The 26,650-nt window shown below is 42.3% G+C and overlaps 1 protein-coding gene across 12 annotated transcripts in view; it reads left to right on the top strand.

Annotated features, from left to right (window-relative positions):
• The window catches only part of CACNA1E (calcium voltage-gated channel subunit alpha1 E), a 492,838-nt gene that overhangs the window by 245,659 nt on the left and 220,529 nt on the right, over positions 1-26,650 (top strand). For all 12 annotated transcript variants that reach the window (XM_063795020.1, XM_063795026.1, XM_063795047.1 and 9 more), the window contains exons 6-8: positions 15,717-15,820; positions 17,166-17,318; positions 18,689-18,870. In XM_063795020.1, coding sequence (XP_063651090.1) covers positions 15,717-15,820; positions 17,166-17,318; positions 18,689-18,870 — 439 coding nt within the window. The remainder of the gene's footprint in view (positions 1-15,716; positions 15,821-17,165; positions 17,319-18,688; positions 18,871-26,650) is intronic.

The following is a 26,650-nucleotide window of genomic DNA, read 5'->3' as shown; positions in this document are numbered from 1 at the left end:
CATGTTTTATTATTTAGTTGTAGATGATTTTTAAATTTTTTGCTATTATAGATAATGCTTCAATGAACAACATTGTATGTGAAAATATTGCCCTCACTTTGGGTCTATACTTATAATAATTTCCTAAAGCTACTAAATCAAAGAGAGTGAACATCTTCACCATCCTTATATGCCCATAGTCCACCAGCTCTTCAAAACCATTGCACCAATTCACTGTCCTACTGGTGGCAGTTTAATAGGCATGACAGGCCATTGTGTTGTCTTAATTGGAATTTGTTTGATTATAATGCTATGGAACTTTTTTTCATATAATTATTAAACAGTCTGTGTTCCTTCTTTTGTGAGTCATCATCCCTTGCCTTTTTTGTTACTGGATTGACATAGAAATTTGCCATGGCTGTATCTCTACAGGATTAGTTCTACAGTATGTGAGGCTCCATGCCAGGATCAGCAGTTTACAGTATTTTCATAAAATCTTAACTTGGTCTTAGCCTCGTTTCTTTCATTTTCAGAGGTCACGAGTTAATTTGCATAGCTGGCAAGGTAAAAATAAGAGTTGAAGAGAAAGATTTTTGCCCTCAAGTTAAACTTGGACACTGGGTGTCAGCACTTCTGTGAGAGGCAGACATCTCTCTGTTGTTCCTAATAAATAGAAAAAGTGTTCTTTTAAATTCCTCTCTGAGAAAATGGCCATGCCACTTAGTTTCCCTGTTGTGAGAGTAACCTCTTGATTCCTCTAACAACTCAGCATTTTATGTGTTCACAATGAAAGTACAATTAAAAGCACTTACTTCATGCTTGCATATCTCTATCAAATAGATTTGGGCAGCAAACAGTTCCTGTATATAGGCACAATTCTTTTTTAATTATTAAAATTGCTTATATTTTATTTTATTCCAAATAGATGGTATGGGATGTGATATGACTCAGAAGTACTAGAATGAATTTTGACTTAATAACTCTAAAAATAAAAAGCATTTTGTTTTCTCTGACAAATAGCTCTCGTTCATTTTGATGCTCGACAGACAGCTGATATTTTATAAAACTTTATAATTGCCTCTTCATCAAGCACTGTAATTGTAGGTTTGTCTTCTATGCAAGTATGGGGAACTGGGTATTTTCTTTTAAATACTTGTCATCCTAGGAGGCGGATTGCCTATGCCTGTCATGCAAATCAATTTTTCAGGCATCATAGGCAGAACTAGGAAAGTAGAACAATGGAAAAATATATATTTTTGTCTAAAATTTATGGATCTGTGACTTGTCTGAAAGAGTTATTTGAGAAGGTTTTTATAAACTCAAACAGATCCTTTAAACTAGATATTTCCCAGACTGCCCAAAAAAGGGCCCCTGTCCCCCCATACCACACAACACTATGAGAAAGTAGAGTTTTATTGCTTGGGTTTTTCTTTTCCTCATACTTTGAAAGATCTCTTTGGCCAGCTTTCCATTCAGTGTTAACCCACACTCGTCAGTGTTTGATGTCATGAGAAGAGGACTCTGGCTTGCTCAAGGATCATGAGTGAGTAAATTTTTCAGTCTTCCAGAAGGGGAAAAGGAAGCATCATTTTGGTATCTTAGGGATTAAGACACTTGCTAACATGATATCAAGAAAAAAGCTTGCACACTCTCCAATTGGTATACTGGCTCCATGCCAGTTACATAGTTTTGGGTTTTTCCTTGTTTTTCCTATACAAGGATACCTCAGAGAATGGTTGTTTGGCTCCAGACCACTGCAATGAAACAAATATCTCAGGAAAGTCACATAAATTCTTTGGTTTTCCAGTGCATATAAGAGTTATGTTTACCCTATAGTGTAACTTATACATATAGTGTAGTCTATTAAGTGTGCAGTAGCATTATGTGAAAAACAATGTACATCTCTTAAAAATACTTTATTGCTAAGAAGTGCTCATGATCATCTAAGCATTCAGTGAGTTGTAATCTTTTTGCTCCTGGTAGATCTTACCTGGATGTTAATAGCTGCTGACTGATTAGGGTGCTGGTTGCTAAAGGGTGGAGTGGCTGTGGAAATTTCTTAAAATAAGACAAGAACAAACTTTACTGTATCCGTTGACTCTTCCTTTCATGAAATATTTTTCTGTTGCTTGTGATACTGGTTTATAGTATTTGTCTCACAGTAGAATTTCTTTCAAAATTGGAGTCAATTCTCTCAAACTCTGCTGCTGCTTTATCAACTAATTTCATGTAATATTATAAATCCTTTGTTGTCATTTTAACAATGTTCACAGCATCTTCATCAGGAGTAGATTTTACCTCAAGAAACTACTTTCTTTGCTTATTCATAAGAAGCAGTTCCTACTGTGAAAGTTTTATGAGATTGCAGCAATTCAGTCACATCTTCAGGCTCCATTTCTGATTCTAGTTCTCTTGCTATTCTTACCACATCTTCAGTTACTTCCTCCACTGAAGTTTTCAACTCCTCAAAGTCATACATAAGAGTTGGAATCAACTTCTTCCAAATTCTTGTTTATGTTGGTCTTTTGACCTCTTCCTATGAATCGTGAATGTTCTTAATGGCATGTAGAATGGTGAGTCCCTTCCAGAAGGTTCCAATTGACTGTGACCAGATCCATCAGAGGAATCATGATCTATGGCAGCTGTAGTCTTCTGAGATGTTATTTCTTAAATAGTGTGACTTGAAAGTCGAAATTACTTCTTGATCCATGGACTGCAGAGTGGATGTTGTGTTAGCAGGTATGAAAACCACATTAATCTTTGTTTCCATCAGTGCTCTTGGTACACTGTCAATGAGCTGTAATATTTTGAAAGGAATCTTTTTTTTTTTTTTTTCTGAGCAGGTCTCAACAGTGGGCTTAAAATATTCGGGAAACCATGCTGTAAAGAGATGTGCTGTCACGTAGGCTTTGCTGTTCCATTTATAGAGCACAGGCAGAGTAGATTTAGCATAATTTTTAAGGGCCCTAGGATTTTTGGAATGGTCAGTGAGCATTGGCATCACCTTAAGTCACTAACTGCATTTACCCATAACAGGAGAGTCAGCCTGTCTTTTGAGGCTCTTATAAGTCTGGCCACACCAGTTATACCATCTTTCACTTTGGTTTCTTATCTAGATGGTATTATCTATATGGAATAGGCAAGTGGGTTATTGTGAGTGACAGAAACCTAACTTGGACTAGTTTGAGCAAGGAGCTACTTTTCAGGGAAATGATGTTTCACAAAACTGCCACGCTGCAGGCAGAATTAGAAAATAGGCCTTGGGAATTGCAGAAATAGGGCTCCAGGTCCACCAGAATTATTTCCTCTTTTCATTCCCTCTTGGCCCTGTAAGAGTGGCTTTATTTTTCTCTCTCACTGTAGCCAGTTTTCTTCTGGAAGAGAAAACATGGATAGTGACAGCTCTTGAGCCTTTTAGCTTATGGCTTCAGCTGCTTCAGAAGAGATCAACCAAACTCTATTGGTTCTAACTCCAAACATCCAGGGAAGGAACTTCCTGCCCCTGATCCTGTTAACTGTGTCCAGTAGTGCCATGTAAGAGCACTGAAATTTTTGGAAAGACCTTAGGGATGAAGTATTGTTGTCAGAGGAAGAGGAGGGACTAGTAGTAAAAACAATAGGTGTACATTCTTTGTGGGCAGTGCTGGATTATATAGCTAATCATGGGACTTGGATACTGGAGTTCATTAGTGCATCTTGTAACAAGGCCACTTTTGGGGGTGTGGCTCCCACATGGATAATTAGCTGGATCCTGGTCTTCAGCTGTGTCCTACTCTATCCCTGACTAGCCATCTCACAACTGCTTGTTCCTGGTCCTGGGGGGTACCTGCGGAGAGAAAGTGTGTGGGTGGTAGATCAACAGAAATCCCTCACCACTACTAGAAAAACAACTCAAAGAACACGTATTTATGTAGATGATTTCTTATAATGTGTGATTTCCCTCTCCAGCAATTTTCCTTTGCCAACTCTCTGAAGCACAGTTTTGGTAACATTCATATGATGCTGCAATCATAGGATACCATAAAGCTCTGCAGAGAGGCAACTCTGGTTGTCCTAGAGAATGCATTTGTCAAATATATGTGCCTTTGGGATATATTACTAGCTATTAGCCATTATCTGTCGTAGCTTTTGAAAGCACTCCAAATTTGGAATCTAAATTTCTGGGTTTGAGTCTCAGCTTGATCATGTATTATCTCAGTGACCTGGAGCTAGCTAGTTTCTCTCTCTGAACCTTAATTCTCAAACTTATAAAATTGGGATAGTGGTACCTGTATGGAACAGGGCTATATAAACTGTGAAACAACAATAAGAAATGTTTCTTTTTCTTTTTGTTATCACCTGGGCCTGAATGACAGAGTTTTTCTCCATCTCTTGGCATTTCTCCTAGCTGTGTCTGAGTGAATAATCAGGGACTTTCTCAGAAAAGAGAAGGAAATGCAGGACCATTGGTAGGAACTTGACCTTTGTTTCTATCATACTGAGGTTAAGCAAACAAAACTCTTTATTTCTGTATTCTTCGTCGGGCATCCTTTGGGGAACCTCTTCTTGAGGTTAAGGTGAGATGAAGGCTTCCTTTGGATACACGTTCAGGCCAAGCTTCATGCTCTGAGGAGTTGTTTCAGGAAGAAAGAGAGAGGAGCTATGTGTATGTTCTCCCAGTGTGAATAGGGACTAATGTGAAACATATGCCATTGCCTTTAATCAGGCTATTAAGCATTTCTCAGTTTTGAAGGAACCTCTATCTGAGAGGTTCACCTATAGCAGTGGTTCTCAACTAGGGGTGATTTTTCCTTCCCAGAGGACATTTGACAATGTCTGGAGACGTTGTTGGTTGTCATTGCTGGGTGAGGTGGGAGGGGGTTGGCAGGAGGGGTTGCCGCAGGTATCTAGTGGTTAGAGGCCAGGGATGCTGCTAAATATACTACTACCATGCATAAGGCAGCTCCCCACCACCAATTGTCTGTCCCCAAACATCAATACAACATCTTCTTCTTAGTGTGGTGGTTTTGATTGTTGAGCTTTCTTTTGGTGGGGAAGGAGAAAGGATTTTTAGGCCATGATTTTTACTCTCATCAAAAGGCATATATTGAGACCACTTCATACCCACTAGGATTTTTCTGAAATTTAATTATGAATGCCATTTTAAATTCCAGAAGGGGTTGCCTTACTTTTGTTAAATACAGTACTCTTTATTCCCTCCTAGAAATGGCACAGATCTCTCTTGGAGAGCGCAAGGTGACTCTATTCCCCTTCTCATCCTCTTAAGAAATATCATGGCTTCTTATCTGTTATATATTGTCTGTGGTCTTAGAAGAAAGTCTGTGTTCCAGTTTGGCCATAAATTAACTCAGAGCCATATGTATTGAGCAATATACCCCACCAAGCTGTAAAACAAATGAACAAATGGAAAACAACAAAAGAAACTCCAAACCAACCAACCAATCAGAAACAGGTCACTGCCCCATGACAGTTTCGAAGTGTGTGTGAAAGAGTAGAGAGAAAGAGCTTTAAGACTGTCCATTCTGGAGGGCAGCAAGATGTTGTTGCTTCAGGTAGCATAAGAGGGAACAGATTCTCTTCTAGAATGCTGTGTTTGTGGTTCTTGGAAAAGCACAGCAAAACCTTTCAAGGCAAACTGTTTCATCATTCTGGGATAACACCAAGAAGCTGCATGGTGCTATTAAAGCAGCCATTCATGTTGGTCTGCCTTGTCTTCTGTAGAGGTGGGTTTTTTAAACTGTGGATCAGCTCCTTTGGAGGGTCATGAAATGCATTTAGTTGATTAAAACCTTAAGTAAGGAAGAATTGAAGAGAAAACATGAGTACATCACACAAATAAAGAGTACTGTTTTATGAAACATTATGTAATTTTATGTATGTGTGTATATATGTGTATATATATGTATATATATGTATATGTATATATATATATACACACACACACACACACACATCTGGCTTGTGATGTAAAATACATTGCTTAATGTAGGCTATGATCCAAAAGGCTTGAAAATCACCACTTTATATGCTTTTACCTTTGTTCTAGAACATAGGTCAATTGAAGCCCGAAGTGTATTTTCTGTTCTAACTCAGGGGCCTGAGTTTCATTACCTGCTTACCTGCTCATTCCTAAACCAGTCACTACCCAGGACAGTGGATGATTTGCTTATACGAACCTACATTCACCCACAGGGGAGTCTGGAGAGCTGCCTGGCCTCCCCAGCATGCATGTTGTCAGGGAAGGCTGCTGCAGAGAAGGCAGCCAGCACAGCCGCCCCAGGAATGGCCTGTGGGGATAGAGAAAGTGGCATTAGTTTAGGTACAGAGACCAAGGTAAACACCCAGTTATGGCAACTGGGGCTGGGGCTTGGGGAGAAGGTAAAAGACCAATAGTTAATCAGGAAAATTCTTTTGAGCTTAGAGTAGCAGTGTGGTTAACCTGGTGTTCCATTGCCAAATTTAAGCCTGGAGTTCTTTGAACACTGCCAGGCTTGGTCCAAAACCTTAATACAGCCTATAAAATTTTCCTTCTGTGACATTTCCCAGTCTCTCCAGATCTGTTCATTCATTCATTCATTCATTTATTTTTGAGACAGAGTCTTTCTCTGCTGCTCAGACTGGAGTGCAGTGGCGTGATCGTGATTCACTGCAGCCTCTATCTCCTGGGGTTGTGATTCTCCCACCTCAGCCTCCCAAGTAGCAGGGACTACAGGCACATGCCACCATGCCCAGCTTATTTTTATTTATTTTCATAGAGATTCGTAGAGATAGGTTCTTGTCATGTTGTCCACGCTGGCCTTGAAGTCCTGGGCCCAAGCAATTCCTCCAACTTGGCCTCCATTAAGTGCTGGGATTACAGGCGTGAGCCACTGTGCCTGGCCCTCTTCGGACTCCTTACTGTCTACTCTCCCCTGATTCATTAGGTTTCAGCCACACCAACCTTGTTTCAGTTTTTCAGATATGCTGGTTTCTTTTGTGCCTCAAGACTTTCTGTGCAGGCCTTTTTCTGCATCTGGGATGCTCTTCCCACATTGTTTCCTCTGACCTACTCCAGCTTCACTTTTTAGCTCATCTGCCACTTCCACAGTGAAGCTTCCTTCCCTGACCTTTCACTTATCATAATTGAGACCTATTTAATGTATGTCTCTTTCATTAAGTATCGCAAGGACAGCCATGATCACCATCTTGTTCTCTACTATAATGCCAGGGCCTGTTGCATGGCATATGGTCAGAAGTATCTCGATTGTAGAGTAAGTCTTGGGCTCTGGGATGGAGCTAAGCCTGATGGCATCAAGGGGCCCCGGCAGAGTAGGTGGGGAGGAAGAGGCAGCTTGCAGCCATCTGGGCTGGGCTTGACATCTTTTACACCTTTCCCAGCCTCGTCCTCTTCCCTCAGATATATTTTGGTCAAGTTGATTTTCTTTGGCTTATCTCTATGTGAACAGTTTAATACACAGGGACTTTTTAAAAAATAAAATGAAGTAAAGTCTCCAGAAATTGATTCCCAAATCAAATCACACTTCAGTAATTTAAAAGAAATGGAGAGCAAAACATCATGTGTAATTCAGTAGATTTTTGATAGATCATAATTACTTACACATGTGGCTACACCCCCTTTAATTTGGATATCCAATTATTAGGTGTCATGGGCCCAGTCACAGCTCCGTGGATGCGTCTGTGGATGAGTCCAACTAATCTGCAATTGGAAATGTATTAACACCCACTTCTCCTTGAGCGAAGGGCATTTCTAGAGCATTACTGTTTGCATATTGTTCCAGAAGGATCCATAGTGTGTGGAAATGGGAAAGATGGTTTCTGCCATCAGGAAGCTGGTTTTGAACTGAGTTACGAGGATCTAACTCATTAATGATCAGACCCATGTTCTAAGATATAAGAACTGTATGTAATTGGGAGTTAAACATAGAGCAGCTCTCTGGATGTTGAGAGGAAGGGAGATTGGTGTGAGCTACAGAAGCATAGCACCATCAAGGCAGGTGTTGGCTCACAGAGTTAGAGCCAGGAGGGGTCTGAGAGGTCTGTTTATCTGATCATTTCATTTTATAGATAAGAAAACTGATATATTATTTCTCTTCTTCCTCTGTAATACCTAATTATTTTCTATGAGACAAACTGTAGTATACTTTTTTTTTTTTTTTAAAGTTCTTCCTCATTCAGCTTCCCCAGTGGCACCAGTTTTCCCTTTTGGGAGGATCTTATTGTGTGTTCCTGGGCGGGGAGTCTTGCTCACCTTGGAAGTGGTAGGGGATTTGGGTGCAGGGGGACTTAACCTTGACCACATGCTTCTTCTGACTTTACTCTTAAGCTGATGATGCAACAACAGCAAGACAGTTCATGTTTATAATCATACCAATAGCCACAGTGGCCTAAGAATCAGATTTCCCAGAATCTCTGACCTTTGCCAAGTGTATTAGTTTCCTACAGCTGCTGTAACAAATGACCACAAATTTGGTGGCTTAAAGCAACATGTGTATTTTCTTACAGTTCTGGAAGTCAGAAGTCTAAAATCACTTTCAGTAGGCTAAAATCCAGGGTTGTGCTTCCCATCTCTCCTCCCCAGAGGCTTTAGTTCGTTTCTTTGCCTCTCCCAGCTTCTAGAGCTGCATTCTTGTGTTCTTTGGCCCTTGGGCCCTTCCTCTATCTTCAGAGCCAGGTGCAGAATAACTTGCTTCTGTCCTTACATTGCCTTCTCTCTGTCTAGTCAATCTTCTGCCTTTTTCTTGTAAGGGCACCTGTGATTGTGCCTCGAGTCCACCTGGATAATCCAGGCTATTCTTTCCACCACCAGATCCTTAATCCCATCTGCAAAGTCCCTTTTGCCATAACAGGTAACGTTCACAGATTTCTCAATTAGGACCTGGATATCCCTGCCCCAACAAGGTTTCTGCTTTCCTCTTTTCCCAGCCTGGTCTTCCAATATCCCCTCAATTCTGTGAGTTCCTGGTATCTTCTCAGTATACCTTTTTGGAGGGAGGGAGCTGATGGGTCTGCAGTTTAAGACAGTTGAAATCTGTTTCTGTTGTTTATGACCAGGAACCTCCATGGTAAATCAGTGCTATGTGCAGAACTTTACAAGCATTATTTTTTTTTAATCCTTGTTTTAACTTTCTTAGGAAGGCACTATCCCCTTTTTCCAGGTAAGAAAACTGTAGCTCAGAGTGGCAATTGCAAAAAGCCTGACAGCTAGTATAGGTGATGGAACTGGGATTTGAAACTAGCCAGTGTGACTGGAGAGCGTATGCCTTATCCCTTTCTCAGAATCCTAGTTCAACTAGCTTTTGGTCTTAGACCTTTTCCAAGGAGGAAGTAGAATGTCATCTGGGCCCTGAGGTCTGAATCAAATTGTTTAGGCAGGGGAGAAAAGGCAAAGGAGAAGCATTCCAGGTAGGAGGGAGGCTGGAGCCTAGGAAGTGAATCCAAGAGATTTAAAGGAAGGGGCACGACAGGTAAAGTGGAATGACAGGTAAAGGAACCAACCACGTATGGAATGCTTTTGAATGGACACAGCAACTCATTTATGTCAACTACCCATGGGAATGATATTCTGACTCAACTTTGTGTTGGAAATTCAGCTTGTATTAGGTCCCTTGCTGCCTCCTCATGGCCTCCTCATCACATGGGCTGGTTAAACATCTAACATCCTTTGCTAGTGTTAGCCTTTTCTCACAGATGCTGATGAACAGTCTGTCTTTCAAAAACTTAACAAGGTTCTTTGTTGGTATCGATATGGGTAATTTCTGGAGCTTGGAAGACATCCTGGACCTAATGGTGAAAGATCTCTGGCTTGTGTCTCCTTTCAGAAGAGAAATTGGAAATTTTTTTCTAGGGCTGGGGCAATGACTAAGAAGGGAGCTCTTTATCTGGTCTTTTCTGGTTACTACTTAAGTGTAACTGATAGATTTAGCAAATGAAAATATAAGACATCCAGTTAAATTTGAATTTTAGGTTTCAGATAAACAATGAATATTCCGTGCATTGTACAAATATTGCACTAAAAATTATTTATCTGAAATTCAAACTTAACTGGGTGTCCTGCATTTTAGCTGGCAACCCTGAACCTATGACCACTGTTTCAGGGTATTTTCAGGCATAGACTTGTACAGTGAATGTGCCTGTGAAAAGATATTATAGACCTGGATTGACAAGGAGGCTAGGAAAGAACCTCAAGGTCAAAGGGAATGCAAGGTTGGAGAATTCTTTGGGTGACTAACTTGGGGAGAGATGATTTGTTTCTCATTGCCCAGAGCATTGCCTCTGTCTTCTGTTCTGCTGTGCCACTGCACTATGGCCACAATGAGAAAGACTTGTGCTGCATCATCAGGATTGTATCAATCTCCATTCTCTTCCTATTTGCTGACACCTAAAAGTAAAAACATTCAAGGTAGGGTTGAGCCATGATCTCTAACAGGAAATAGTTATTGAACTTGACTGTGTGCAGAACATGATACCTGTGCTGGTGGTGGTCAGAGGGCTGAGTGTACTCTCCAACTGTCCTCTGTTGTGGGGGCAAAGTGGGCATTAAGCACCCCCCTGTATACAGAGCTTTCCACTGGGCTGTGTGCCTATAGTGACAAAACAAATGGAAAACACGCTTGTGCTCTTGAGGAGCACAGATATATGCCTCTTGGGACAGCAGAGAGCTTAGGCTTTTATTAACTCAAAATTGGAGTTATTCTCAGTGGCCCCACTCTGATTTTGTGGTGTGTGTCTCTCCATGTGTGTATATAGAAATATTGCAGCAATCATCACCTGCCATTAAGCTACTTTTGTACATAGTAATTAGGAGAGGTGCGTGGAGTCTGGTCCTGAGAGTGAGATATGGCAAGTGATCTGTGGCGCTTGGTAATTTGTGGCCTTAGAATGAAGGGAAGAATGCTCACTTGCCCATTTGGGGACCAAAACTAAAAAACCTTGATATTTTTTAGCAACACACTGGACTAAGGAACAGTGGACCCTCCCAGCACTGGGCAAACATTACACAGCGTAATGGCAGGGTGGGGAAAGGACTGGCTTTGACATCAGAAGATAACTGACTTTAACTCCTGATCTTACCATTTATTAGCAATTTAATTTTTTCTGAGCTTTGGCTTGCTCTTTTATGAGATGGAGACAGTAGCAATATGAGGAAAATTTTGAAGATTTAATGACATAGCATTTGAAAATGCTAACTGACAGCAAGCACCTTGTATTTGTCACTGCGGTGTTTCCCATTCTCATAGCACTTTGTAACTAACTCTGTTATAATGCTTCATGGTGTGTTATAATTATTTCTTTTATGTGTCTGTCTACTTCCACTAGACTGAGAATCAAGGGCCATTTTCAACTCTTTACTTTTCCAGTAGCCTCCTGATTAAGCCCTGGTACTTACAAGGCCCATAGTTTTGCTGAGCTGTGTGTACTTCAATACTTAAGCTTTGCTAGGAGGCAAGTCTTTAACTTCTGAGTTTCCATTCTTTCCTCTGTCTCTCTAGCTCTCTTACTGAGAACTGGGAAGATCCCATGGGACAGGATCTGTCCAGTCCTCAGTAAGAGTCTTTCAAGAATATTACCATCTCAACACCAGTCAGAATGGCGATTATTAAAAAGTCAAGAAAAAACAGATGGTAGAGAAATAGGAATGCTTTTACACTGTTGGTGGGAATGTAAATTAGTTCAACCACTGTGGAAGACAATGTGGTGATTCCTCAAGGACCTAGAACCAGAAATACCATTTGACCCAGCAATCCCGTTACTGGGCATATACCCAAAGGAATATAAATCATTCTGTTATCAAGATACATACACATGTATGTTCATTGCAGCACTATTTGCAAAAGCAAAGATGTGGAATCAACCCAAATGCCCATCAATGATAGACTGGATAAAGAAGATGTGGTACATATACACCATGGAATACTATGCAACCATAAAAAGGAATGAGATCATGTCCTTTGCAGGGACATGGATGGAACTGGAAGCCATTATCCTCAGCAAACTAACACAGAAACAGAAAACCAAACACTGCATATTCTCACTCATAAGTGGGAGCTGAATGATGAGAACACATGGACACAGGGAGGGGAACAACACATACTGGGGCCTCTCATGGGTAAGTGTGGGGAGAGGGGAAGGGAGAGCATCAGGAGAAATAACTAATATGTGCTGGGCTTAATACCTAGGTCACGGGTTGATAGGTGCAGCAAACCACCATGGCACACATTTACCTATGTAACAAACCTGCACATTCTGCACATGTACCTCAGAATTTAAAATTTTTAAAAAAGAATATTAGAAGATCCTCATTAGACTCTAAATGCTTGAGTATAGATTCCCAGTATTCTCCTGTGTACTCAAACACATGTATGTTTGAATAGTATCCCAGCTTGCTACCCTATTCTCAGTAAGTTCTAGGATTTCCTTGATGTTCTCTCCTTTTGACCTCTGCTTCAACAAATTTATTAATTTAATCAGTGCAATTCAAGTTCAATTCATCAAGCCTTTATTGAGTGCCTCTTACTTGCCAGTCACTGGGCTAGGTTTTGGGGGTAGAGATGAGTAAAATGGTGCCTCCATTAGAGGTGTTTCAGATTTAGTGGGAGAGACAGATGAGAAAACAGAATTTCTCTAGGATGTGGTTAGGGCAGTGATGGAGGTGGACACATTATGGGAGCACAGAATAGGGCTATTTTCCTTTATTGTCTTTTTCCTCTAAGAATTCCATTGTTGGCCAGGTATGGTGGCTGACACCTGTAATCCCAGCACTTTGGGAGGCCGAGGCAGGCAGATCATGAGGTCAGGAGTTCGAGACCAGCCTGGACAGCATGGTGAAACCCCGTCTCTACTAAAAATACAAAAATCAGCCAGGTGTGGTGGCATATGCCTGTAATCCCAGCTACTCGGGAGGCTGAGGCAAGAGAATCGCTTGAACTCAGGAAGCGGAGGTTGCAGTGAGTTGAGATCGTGCCATTGCACTCCAGCCTGGACGACAGAGCAAGACTCTGTCTCAAAAAAAAAGAATCCCATTGTCCCTGCTTACTTTCTAACAGGTGAACAGGGAGCCGGCTGTCATTCCTGCCTCAAGGAGTATTGGAACGGTGGGAGTTAGGAAGCTTCCAGTGGCCAATGTGCCTCAATTAAAGACCCAGTTGGTAGCCCTCCTGCACTGGAGGACAGAAAAGAACACTTGGAGGCCCAGGACAGCACAAGGCCACAGGCTGCATGGCCCTGGCTGCAGTGTGGTTGGGAGAATTTGGGGAGCAGGTAGTTTCAGCCAAAGACTAACTTGGTGACATGCGCATACCTCATAGCTGGCTCTGTGAGACCCCTGCAACAAATGCCATCTTTTTCCTTCCCTCTTTCAAGTTAGCTTTGCTTTTGTTCTCTTTCCCATTTCTCTGACATTTGCTTCTCCCCCCAGTTCTTATTTATTTCCTTTCTTGTTTATATCCCTACATTTTCTTTTACTGCTCACTCTTCTATCATCTTATTCTTCTTTCCCTCTACCATTTTTCCCCTCTACATTTGAGCCATCTTTGCCTTTTAATTTTATCTTTCTGCCTCTATCACCATGTTCTGAAACATAACTGTTAAACTCAGGGTTGGAGAGGAAATTTTCATTTCCAACAGGGCTCTTTATGATATGAAAAGAGTGTGTCATGTGTATCTGAGTATCCTAGGAAACAAGTCTAATTTCTAACTCATATTCTGCATACTGTGTTTGAAAGACATCATCATGAAAGGAGAGTCTCCCACCTCGGTAGCACAGGAGACTGTGCTGTGCACCTTACCTTTATTACAAGAACCAGCCAAACAATGATTCCTTCTTTTTTGTGGTTCTCTATCTCCACACCTATCCTTGAAGTTTCTCTTTATCTCTCTCTTTCTCTTTTTCTATTTCTGTCGTATTTTTCAGTTCTATTTTCTATGTTGCTTCTCGTTCTTTTTTCTCTTTAGTCCTTCCCTACTTATTAGAAATTATATGACCCCCTCCTTAATGTCCTTCCTTGGCCTTGGAATATAGAGTCAAAAGGAGTGTGGAAGACTCCACTGCCCCAAGTCCCCCCGTTTCTGACGATGGCATGGAAGTGTGACTCAGGAGAGATGGGGAAGATTCAGAAACCTTGTCTAGCTCTTGAGATTCTTTATGAGTAGGATTTCTTTCTGCTTCTTATTTTTAGGTAGTATGAACGTAGACTCAGAGAATCTTAAAGTTGACAGGAATCTCTATTGGTTGTTTAAATAACCTTTACCCCATGTAGGATCCCTCTTTACTTCCTAATGATGCTCTACAGGTAGCTCCCGGTTACTTGGAGTTTTGGGAAGGGTGCCAGCACATGAAGCTGTCCGCTTGGCTGTTGGCAGTACTAATTGTGTTAGTTACCGCTTGCGATTCTGTTGTCCTGGTCTGTATGATTTGTACCTAATGATTGTACGTCTGCTTCTGAGGGCCATAGGGCATGCACTTTCCATACAGTTCTTTTTCTGAGATTGAAGACACGTCAAATATTGAAGGAACTTCAGGTACCTTCTTTAATACTTGAACTATTTCAGAGAGGTTCCATCAGAAATAAACAAAACAAGCCATTCTTGCCACCATTTGACTATAGAGGAACCCAGTTTTCTGAATGCCTCATTTCCTGATGGTTCTGAGTAGCTGAGATTGTTCTGGAGGGATTATGGGGGAGAAACTTCCTTTCATTCTTCACAGGAAGAAGAATAAAATGAGCAAGTTTTAAATTAACATTTTATTAATATTAGTAAGCTTTGCATTAGCCACAATGTCTGTGTGTACATTACAGTTTATAGAATACTCTTAATATTAAATACCATGTCATTTTATTTTTATAACTAGACCACGATACCCCCTTATTTTAGAGATGACAGAAGTGGGGTTCATAGAGGTTGAGAGACTTGTGTTGAGTCACCCCATTCTCAACAGAGTGAGTCAGACTTAAACTCAGTTCTTCTGCTCTTAATCTTCTGCTGTGTCTTTCATAAATACATATATGTCCTTGTCTCTCCAAAGTCCCTGCAATGTCATGAGATTATAGGAAATAAGTTGTCTCCTTGGTGGACACAATCTAATAGAATTATGGATTTGTATGTGTGTGTATTTCTGGATTTGGCTGTGGAACATGGAAAAATAGGAAGAAATCCAATTATGGTCAAAGAGTGGTTTGTGCAATTATAAAAATACTGATACTATGTGAAGACCATTGAAAATCTTCTCCAGTTGCAAGCATCAGCATAATTGATTTGTTTGGTAAAAATTCTGTCAAGGTAGAGATGAGTGAGTTACTTTTTTACTGCAGTTAATCCAGAGAAATTTCCTGAAGGAGATAGACAGGGGAACCTAAGAAAATTTTGAAATAAAAAAATACAAGGGCCTAGTGGGTTGGAAAGAGGGGAAGGAGTTGAAACAGGGCAGAGAGGAGAAAGGGGACAAGGTTTGGGGACAGGAATGGGACAGATGTTGTGGACCTTGTGTTTTGCTTGGGATTTGGAACTAGGGTTCTGGTATGATGATAAGTTTTCCTTCTTTGCAAAGTAAAACCCAGATGGCTAAATTTAATTCCACTTGGAGCCACTGGTGATTCACCCAAGCTCAGGTGCACCCACATACAGCTGGCGTCGGCGCTGTGTGCTTTCCAGGCTGAGCTTGCCTCAGCCCCGCTTCCTGCATGGAACAAGAGGGGAAAACCAGACTGGTAACCTTGACCCTTCTGTGTCTCTGTCTGCAGCATCCTGGCCACTGCAGGAACCCACTTCAATACTCATGTGGACCTGAGGACCCTCCGGGCTGTGCGTGTCCTGCGGCCCTTGAAGCTCGTGTCAGGGATACCTAGTGAGCATCTGCCATTCTTTCTGCTCTGCTAAGAACTTTCTTCATGTGTCCTCAGCTGGATCCAGGTCTAAGGGAATTTGGGATAAACAAACAATATTCCTCCTGGGAGGAAGCCTCAGTGGTAATAAATAGTGGAGATGGAGCAATCTGGTGTAACATTTTACTTTACATTTAACTTTTTGCAAATATAAAAGATAATAGAAAATCTTTACAGAAAATGTGGAAAGTAAAGAAAACAACAAAAAAGAAAAGTGCTCTTTATCTTATCACTCAGAAATCACTTTTGTTAAAATTTCAATATTTTTCATTTTTCCCCTGTGCATTTTAATATAATTGAAATCATTATGTAGATTGTAGTTTTATATCCTGAAATAAGTATTTTATTTTCCTAACCTTAAAAATTCTTGGCTGAGTGCGGTGGCTCACACCTGTAATCCTAGCACTTGGGAGGCTGAGGTGGGTGGATTGCTTGAGTTCAGGAAGAGTTCGAGACCAGTCTGGGCAACATGGTGAAACCCCATCTCCACAAAAAGTAAAAAATCAGCTGAGCATGGTGGCTCACACCTGTAACCCCAACACTTTGGGAGGCTGAGGCAGGTGGATCGCTTGAGTTCAGGAGGAGTTTGAGACCAGCCTGGGCAACATGGTGAAACCCCATCTCCACAAAAAATACAAAAAAGTAAAAAAAAAGGTAGCTGAGCATGGCAGCTCACTCTTGTAGTCCCAGCTACTCAGGAAGCTGAGGTGGGAGGATCACTTGGGCCTGGGAGGCCAAGGCTGCAGTGAGCCAAGATCACGCCACTGCACTCCAGCCTTGGCGACAGACCGACACTCTGTCTCAAAACAAAAAAATTCTTATATGTGTTATGATTTATTTAGCCATTTTTATGTTTTATGTTGCTGGATGGCATAAAAAATAAAAATAGGCTATTTCCAGTTTTTCTCCAACTATAAATGTGCTGCAACAAACACCTTTTTACTTAAATCTTTATTCAAATCTCTGACTGTTTTCTTGGCTAGAATCCTAGAAATGCAATGTGTGGGTCAAAGGATATGGCATTTTCTGAATAGTGCTTGTACTAATTGTGCTTCCCCAACAGGGACTGAGAACTGGGTCTGAGATAGTGTGAATGGGAAGATGAACTTTGTCCCAGCTCTTGAAGGATTTACAGCCTAGCAGAGCTGGGCCTAATTTCCTTTAGGAAAGGAGCACATTCTAATAAATTTAATCTATCAGAAGTAGAAGGCAGCATGGATGAAACCAATGAGGGAATGAAACTAATCCTCCCCTATCAGATGGTGCTGAGGGACGGCTGCATTGGTCATTCTCTGTCCTTCCTTCTAGGCCTGCAGATTGTGTTGAAGTCCATCATGAAGGCCATGGTACCTCTTCTGCAGATTGGCCTTCTGCTCTTCTTTGCCATCCTGATGTTTGCTATCATTGGTTTGGAGTTCTACAGTGGCAAGTTACATCGAGCATGCTTCATGAACAATTCAGGTAGGGTCGTTCTTTTCTGTCTTCTCCTTTTCCCTTCTCCCCTCTGTTAACTGGGGTAATTTCAGGGCACTTGGAGGCTCATTGGAAAAGTATGTCCTATTCTGACCCTGGAATTAGAATCAGAAGCTTCTAGTCAGCAGCCTTTTGAGGCACAGTCAACCGAGACTAGATATCCTCACTTGACATTAATATTGCAAAGCAAATATGTAGTTGGAAGATTTCAAATAGATGGTCTTGGCTCCCCTATCCCATGGTCAAGGGCCATGGGAATGAACTTGAAAAGTCATCTGTCTGAGCCAGGCATAGTGGCACCCACCTGTAGTTCCAGCTACTCCCTGGAGGCTTAGGCAAGAGGATTGTTGAAGCCCAGGAGTTTGAGGCCAGCCTGGACAACTAGTGTCTCTCTGTCCCTATCTCTCTGTCTACAAAAAAAAAAAGTGCAGCCTCTCTGAATATCTGAATCAATACCCCTTGACTCTTTGTACAGCAGCCTCTGACTGAATAAATAAGTACTTTTTGTATAGTGGCCTCTCTGGCCCACAGGCTGGTGAGATCTAGGAGTCCAGAGTCAGAGTTGGGTCCCTCTGGATCTGTGGAGACATTTTCCCTTCATGATCCTTCTCACCATCTTCTCGCTCTCTGTTTTGACCCACACGTGGTGTGGAAGAACTGAGGGAGCTCTGAGCTTGGTTTGCAAGTGTGCTTGGGAGATTGTTAGGGTACACAACCCGAAATTCTCATATCTTTGTATTTCATTTGTTCTTTTCAAGTTGAGTTGAGTATCCTAGGAGGAAAGGAGATGGGAGGCAGGCTGAAGAATTCCAAATAAGTACCATGCTTTTTATGAAAAGAACCTTAAAAGAACACCTTCCACCTTGGATTTCTATTTTTTATTTTTATCTTTTATTCAAAACCAGGAATCCATGCTGGAAAAACAAGGAGTTAAACCCCCCTAAAAGGACCATAGTTTATAACTGTCCCCAAGAAACACAGGAAGAACTCAGGGCTCATCCTGGAGTCTGAAGCCAGAAAACCTCACTTTGCCTTTTCCTCAAAGTGTGCCGTGTGATTCAGTCCTCTTAATTCCTGTGGTACTTCAGGTGAGGGTAGAGGATGAAGCTTGCAGAGAGTAGGGGACCATGTGGAGGAGAGGCTCCATTTTTCAGGAGACTGGGAAACATTGGATTGAACACATGATATGTGAGCTGGGAGGTGCAGAGAGGCCAGGGAGGAGAGGGAGCCTGAGACAAAAAAGGGCAGGCCTCTTTCCGTGGGGGAATGGAATTGCTTGCCTGTGGCTTCCTGGGGTCATTTCCAGCTCATGCGAAACACCATGTGATTTATCCCCTACCCTCCAAATGTGTCTGCAGGTATTCTAGAAGGATTTGACCCCCCTCACCCATGTGGTGTGCAGGGCTGCCCAGCTGGTTATGAATGCAAGGACTGGATCGGCCCCAATGATGGGATCACCCAGTTTGATAACATCCTTTTTGCTGTGCTGACTGTCTTCCAGTGCATCACCATGGAAGGGTGGACCACCGTGCTGTACAATGTGAGTAGAGCTGGTGGGGACCTGGAAGGAGGAGGGAAGAACCCTGGATGGAGGCTTCTGTGGTTGTTTGGCCTGGCTAGTCCGGGGACAGGGAGGGCTATGGATATAGGTGTATTGGGAATGGGAGGTGAAGACTCAACTGCGATAAGCCTTAGCAGTTCATAACCCTCTTTTGTCTGGCCTCTTGCTACGTACAAGTACACAGCTTCTTAATACGATTAGGAAATTACATCCTATGTTGGATAGGTGAACAAATTAGTTAAGTCAGATCAACTTAATAGTTACAGAATATGTTGGTTGGACGTGGTGGTAGGGTATAGTGAAGGGTACTAATGTATGATACTGGCTGCCCAGTAGAATTAGCTGGAAGCTTAAAAAATTTTATCACCCCCTCAGGATCTGGGATAATTTACTAAAAAAGAACAAAAAGAAAAGAAAAAAAATTATACCAACTGGGCTCCATCCCAAACCAATTAAGTAGGAATATTTAGGGGTGAAGGTCATTTTAGAAAAGTCATTGACTTTTCTAAAAAGCTTCCTATCTGATTCTCGTATGTAGCCACTGTCAAGAACTACTGCATTACACACATATAAAAAGCATGCTTAATTGTGAGATTCACCAGGGGTGCTTGTTGAAAATTCAGATTCACAGACCCCTTCTCTGGAGATTCTAATTTTGTGTAGCTTTGTATAGCTAGTGAGCTGTGCTTTTTTCAAGTGCCCTGGTGATTCACATGATCAGACATGTTGAGAAGGTTCTGAGTTGGTCTAGCTGCCTGTCAGGGATGTTGGGGATTCCTGCATGGGGACAGAAGGTAGGGTGATCATGAAGTCTCTTCCATCTTCCAGAGTCTAATTTTAATAAGTTATCAAAGGCTTGGTGCAGACTGTATGCTCAAAAATGAGAGTGAGTTGAGGTATGTGGTTTGATGTACATGGATCCTAGGTGGGTAAAGCAGTTTGGGCAGGTGCTTTTGAAGGACTGTACCCTTACCTGCATTCAGCCAGCCCACCCCAAAACAGTAACTTTGGAATGATCATGTCTCTTATGTACACTCCCACCATCTGCCTTTACCTTAAGGTGCCCTCTGTTTCCTTCAGTTCTTCTCTAGATCTTTTTAGCCTGATTCTATCTGTATAAAACTTATTAGGTGGAACATAAGGTGGCTTATACAAAGCACCCTTTAGAAAGAGCTTTGGATATAATTTACACTGGAGGGAAAGGAAATGCTGTGTCTCAGAAGAAACTCGACTAGACTATAATGCCCAAAGAGCAAGGATTGTGTAAGGCCTGTACAAGGAAGTACTTAGTAGAGGTCCATTGCTAACCTGGATCCATTCCCACATAGGATGAGCAAGGCAGGACTGAAGGTTTGCAGAAAAGAGTCACTGGCTATTATGCTAAAGCTCTAAAGGGCAGTGAAGAAGTCCCAAGGACCAGCTTACACCCAGCAAGCCCAGGGATGAAGCGTGACCCAGAAAGCCCTGGAGGACACTCTGCAGTTCTCACCAGCTGTGGGAGGCAGCAGGAAGGAGGGGAGGGGGAGGCAAGGTTGATGAGTGCAGTCACTGCTCATTTGAGATGTAAAGGTTGTCTTGAGGCCATGCCACTCAAATTAGCCAGGCACCTCTAGGAATTGCAGCACTGGCCCTGCAGTGGCTGGTGTCACATGGAGGGCTTTGAGAGTGATGCATTTCAATTACATGTGTAGACTCACCTAAGTGATGTGATAAATGCATTGAAAGCCTGAAAGGAGAAGTGTTGCATTTGAGGATACAGGCGTGATTGTTGGTCCTCTTTAGCCAAGATTCAGATGGTACTGAGAGGAGAAGGAGCACAGCTGAAGAACCACTCATTTTTTATTCATTAGTTTCTTTGTTCATTCCTTCATTCTTTCAGTGTTTATTAACTGAGCATCTATTACATGCCAAGCACTGTCCTAGGCACTAGGGAAATAGGGAGAAAAAAGTGCCATGATTCCTGCTATCATAGTGCTCTCTTCAAATCCCTGTCTCTCTCCAGTTACCTGTCAACCACAGGTTTAGAAGTTACACGCAGGCAGAGATCTTGCTCCTCTCTCTAGTTTTGCTCACTAAGGAGGGAAGGAGGGAGGGGAGGAGATCAAGTTGCAGATACTTTGAAACCTTTTATTGCATGGGTGTCCAGGGCCCACAGACTGACATACTCTGACTTCCAGCCTGTCATTGAACTTGAGTTTACTGAAGGCCTCCTGCTATTCTGATGGCTGGATTTAGGGCTAGGGGGACTGTCACCCAAAGACTGTCTACCTGTTTGGACTGTCTGCTACCTGTTTGGACTGTTCCTACACACACACACACACACACACACTTATATACACTGGTTGCGTACCACGAGGTTAACTATGAATGACTAGTCAGCTTAGTATTATAAATACATGTATACATATATATGTGTGTGTTTCTGCATATAGAAAAATGACTAAGCATCACCACAACCACCACCAATAAGATGCAAATATAAATATAACTGTATTGATTTTCCTTTCTACCACTCCTCATTCTGGGAAGGCCCAGTTCACCCAGCTGCTCGATTTGTTCATGAAGAGCACTAAAAGAGGGGGATCCCCTATTTCCCAGCCCTATGCACCTTCTATTCAGTGGTGCAACGAACATGTAAGATTTATTGTTGTTAGTTACATCCAAACCAGTAGGAGAATCTTCAGGTTTACCCAGTAGGAAGAAGCTCTCAAGCATGTGGGCTCAGTTTAACCTTTTTATATGCAATGTAAGTGCTTCCCTCATGTTTGCCTCCCTTTTCTGTAGCACAGACTCTTCCTAGATGCCTCCCTATGACCTTGTGTTGCTCTGCCAATGATTACTATTAATTTCATTTGCTTGTGGCTTTTCTCATTATAATGAATTGTAAGGGGGAGGGTTCCCATTGTCAGGGCAACCTGGAGTCACCTGTGCTTCATTTAGTCTCTATCCAAATGTCAACTGCTTGGTCAAACTCCAACTATATTCTTGGCTTCCCTCCCTCCTCTGGTGGAAGGAATGCAAAACTGTCGACAGTTCTGGCTATTGCTACCTGTTTGCACTGTCTCTCCCAAAGGTCTCCTCGACTTGCAAACTCTCTTCTTTACTTATTTCTCCTAACCTGATAAGTATGTCTTCCACAGTACAATGTGTTCTCCTTCTGATCAATGCTCTTCATTCAACAAATGTTACTGTGGCTCGCTAACCCTCTTCACCTGGGCTGGAGGTGGCTGAGAGAAGTGACTTTCTTCTGATTCTGATCTGAGTCTTATTTCTCTTTGTCATTATAGTTTTATGTTATCTGCTGATTCAGTTATCTCTTTTATTGTATCAGGACTAATTCCCAGATTGCAGAGGTTCCCAGTCCCTGTCTGCAGTTACTCACATCTTTGCTCCTGAAGTCTAGTATGTTTCATTTGTATTTCTGTAGTTGGAGTTATTTCTCTTCTTACTTACTGTTGATAAACTCATGTAGAGGCAGAAATTTCTTGGAGGTGTACTGTTTCTGCAGCTTTGCAGGTATGCTTTCCGCATCTGTTGTGACTACTTAAGATGCTGCAAGCTGCTATGGTGGAAGGGGTTTTATGGACTTCATTGGCTTTTGGCAAGAAGCGGCAACTTAAAGTCTGGATGCTTTCTGAGAGTCTTCCCAACTCCTCAGAAATCTTTTGGTCTATCAACAATGACTGTGGCTGTCTTTTAAGTTGCCTTTTCACAGCTGCATATAGTCAGGATTTATTAAATGGTTAACAGCTATTCACTTTCTGTCTCATTGAGATTTTGCTTTATGTTCATCTATGAGCATGGTGAGGCATAACATCCATCTCGCAGTTGATGAAAAACTACCATTCTCTTTATGAAGTTCCTCTCATTTTGTGGTATCTACAGAGAATGCTTTGGGTTCTGAGATCCATGAGACTAGGGAATGTGGCTTCCATCTTTGCTTCAGTCTTTTCCTACCACCTCCTCCACATTATAGTAGAACTACTCAAAACTAATTTGACAAATAGGTGGCAGGAGTCTATGATTATCTTATGGTGCTAGAGTGATAAGATGAACCAACTGACCTAGGATCAGGTGTATAGTTCCTAAAATTTGTAGACACTGTAATTGTGACTGGTATTGTAGATACTGTAAGTGTTACTGTAATTGTAATTGGTATCCAGGATCACTCATGCTCTGGAATAAACTGGTCCCCCCCGCCCGGCCCTCAAACAACCCCATCTGGACTGCCCTGTTCTTATGTCCTTGCATGAGTCTGGGATCCTGTAATATAGGTGATACTTGGAATTGGATACTAGTATCTGTTCATTTGTTACTTATCCATAAAGGGATTGGTAAGCGGATCTTGGAAGTTACTTTCTTTTTCCCATGACGGCTGGGAGGTGAGGTGTATGTGCTTAGTGAGGAGCTATGATAACTTCTTTTTAATTGGCAGAACACCTTGCTTGTCAGGCTTTTCATGGAGAGGAGAGAGTAGAGGGAGAGGGAAACTATTTCCTGAACTCATAGTAAAGGCTTTTCCCCTCTGTTTACATTCATACATAAGTATAGATTCATTCACTAACTCATTCACTCACCAAATAATTTTTAAGTGGCTATTATGTGCCAAATACTGTTCTAGATGTTGGTGATACAGTAGAGAGTAAAACATAGGAAAGTCCCGGCCCTCATGGAACTTATATTCTAGTGGGAAAATGCATATAGAACATAAGGAAAACATATGGTATATCAGATAGTGATAGATGCTGTGGAGAAAAAAATGTGGGGAAAGGGAGAACTTGGTTGCAATTTTAAATGGAGATGTCAGGAGGACCACATTGAGAAGATGGCATTCGAACAAAGACTTGAAGTGGGTGGGTGAGGGAGTGGGCCATGTGGTTATCTGGGGGAAGAGTCTCCTGAGTCCCAGATAGCTGGGCCAGCAAGTGCAGAGATCCTGAGATGGGGACGGGCTGGGTGTATTTGAAGAACAGCAAAGAGCACAGTGGGTTGAACTGCAGTGAGTGAGGTGGAAAGTAGGAGATGGAATAGTCAGTCAGATCATGTGGAGCCCTGAAGGCCATTATACAGACTCTGGTTTTTACTCTGAGTGAGATGGGAAAGCAATGGAGGGTTTTGAGGAAAGGAGTGACATGACCTGACTTGTGTTTGAAAAAGGATCACTCCACCTCCTTTGGTAGAGCAAAAGTAGAAACAGGGATTCAAATCAAGGTTATAGCAAGGATATAAAAAAAATGATAGAGGCTTGGGCCAGGGAGGTAGCAGTGGAGGAGGTGAAAAGTGGTTGGATTCTGCATATATTTTTAAGTAAAGCTCATGGGATTCTTCGATGGATTGAATATGAGTTTGGGAGAAAGCAGCAAGAAGAGTGGAGTTGCCATTAACTAAGCTGGGGAAGAACACAGGTAAAGTATGTTGGGAGGAAGAGGAGAATTGAGTTTGGATGTGTTAAATTTGCCATGCTCATTTGATACGGTAGTATAGGGAAGGGGGTGAATAAATGAGTTCATGGTAGAAGGCTTGGCTGGAGAAATAAATTTGGGAGTTTTCAGTGTATAGATGGTAAAGTATTAAGACTGGCCGAAACCACCAAGGAAGTGAATATAGACAGGGAAGAGAGGAGATTCCAGGACTGAGTTCTCATGTTAAGGTGAAGAGGAAAACGGTTATCAGCAAAGAAGACTGAGAAGGAGCAGTAGGGAGGTGAGAGGAAAATTAGAAACCTGGTGTCCTGGGGCCAAGTGAAGAGCGCGCTGCAGAGGGAGAAAGTAGAGGATGATCAAGTCAGTTCTCTGAAGAAGTGTTTTTCCTATCATATGATTATTCAGTTAAAAAAGGTTATTACTAGAGTATCTTGCAAATAATTTCTTGGTCATTTGTATAAATTCATCCACAGATTCTCTTGAATTCACATTCATATTTACTCTTTCAAAAACTCTTATCTATATGCTTTGCTCATTTGAATCAAATGCTTCAGATGGGTCAAGGAAGGTGAAGGCTAAGAACCACTGAATGCCAGGAGCAGTTTGAGTGGAGTAGGAAGGATTTCAGAGAGCAATGGAAACAGCGTGGAAGAAATACCACTTACATGCTGATGGGAATGATCCATTTGAGATAAAAATTATTGTTGATGAAGGAGAGGGAGGAGAATTGGTGGAGTGATTTCCTTGAACAGGTGTGTGTGTGTGGTGTGGGGAGGTCTAGACCACAGATGTAGGGATTGGCATAGATAGGAGCTCTAATCATCCATTCATAGTACTAGGAGTAGAGGAAGAACAAGTGGCTGCAAAGGCTGGTACGTGGGTAGATGTGGTGTTGGAATCTTGTAGAAATTCTCTTCCTATTGCTTCTATTTTCTCAATGAAAGAGGAAGTAAGGTCATCAGCAGAGGGTGGGAGGAGGAAAATGTTGAAAGTTTGAGGAGAAGGTATAACATAGTTTTCCAGAAGACTGAGGGAGTAAGTGGAGTAGGAAATGCATTGGGTTGCTGGACAGCTTTATGGACTCACTTGGAGTTAGTTGTGATGAAGTTCAAGTGAGACCAGTGAGCCTGGTGTGTTTTCCTCTGGTCACATTCAGCCACTGAATATGGGAAGTAGGTGGAGATTTGGCTTTTATGAGAATAGTTTTGCCAGTTGAGCACAATAAAATGAGAGAAGATCAAGAGAGTGACTATAACATAGCCATGGAATTTGAGCTGGATAAAGAGCAAAGAGGTGGGGGAGAAACCGTGAAAAGGGAGGAGAGTACGTGGATTATAGACCGTTTTTGAAATGTGACTCTTAGGGCCGGGCGCGGTGGCTCACGCCTGTAATCCCAGCACTTTGGGAGGCCGAGGCGGGCGGATCACTAGGTCAGGAGATCGAGACCATCCTGGCTAACACGGTGAAACCCCGTCTCTACTAAAAATATAAAAAAATAGCCGGGCGCAGTGGCGGGCGCCTGTAGTCCCAGCTACTCAGGAGGCTGAGGCAGGAGAATGGTGTGAACCCGGGAGGCGGAGCTTGCAGTGAGCCGAGATAGCGCCACTGCAGTCCGGCCTGGGTGAAAGAGCGAGACTCCGTCTCAAGAAAGAAAGAAAGAAAGAAAGAAAGAAAGAAATATACTCTTGAATCTGCTGGACAAATTCAGTCTGTGGAGTAAGTTGAGAAACCTGTCTCACTGCATAGAAGTAGGGAGTGGGTTTTGAAACCAAATGTTCTGATTTCTAATTTGATGCTCGCACTGCCCCCAGTGGAAGGAGAGTGAGTGTGTGCATGTGCCGCACATGTGCAGAGTAAGCTGTGACTCTGGGCGCCGGCGCACCGCTGGGCCCTCTGTGGCACCACTCCCAGGGTGTCTGGTCCTGTTTCAGCTCAATTCAGAATGTGAACTTGGGGAACATTTGGGGACTGAAACCCACCAGGCCCGCCCACCTACCTCACTAGCATTGTACTCTGTCATCTTGGTTTCCTCCTCAGAGTGTCTGTCTCTTTTTTTAAACACACTTAACGTTGCAGCTTATGATGCTGACTTTGGCAGCCTGTTCTGTTAATACTTGTCCTCTCTAAACCCTACAGTGCCTTCTTCTTGGCCTCTGTCTGCTGGGCTGGGGGCCTGTGGTCCACAGCCTTCTCCCCACCGCTCCCTCCCTGGGAAGAAACCGGCGTTTTCTTTCTTTCTCACACTTAACTATTTTCCCATCCATAGCTGTCTCCACCCTGAAGTTATTCCTACTCATTGCATTTCTGTCTTGGTTTGTCAAACCAGGATGCCATCA

The sequence above is a fragment of the Pan troglodytes genome, chromosome 1, assembly GCF_028858775.2.
Source record: "Pan troglodytes isolate AG18354 chromosome 1, NHGRI_mPanTro3-v2.0_pri, whole genome shotgun sequence".
In the NCBI taxonomy this organism is placed as follows: Eukaryota; Metazoa; Chordata; class Mammalia; order Primates; family Hominidae; genus Pan; species Pan troglodytes.
The sequence above is the reverse complement of the archived record's forward strand: the minus strand, read 5'-3'. Positions and strand labels throughout refer to the sequence as shown.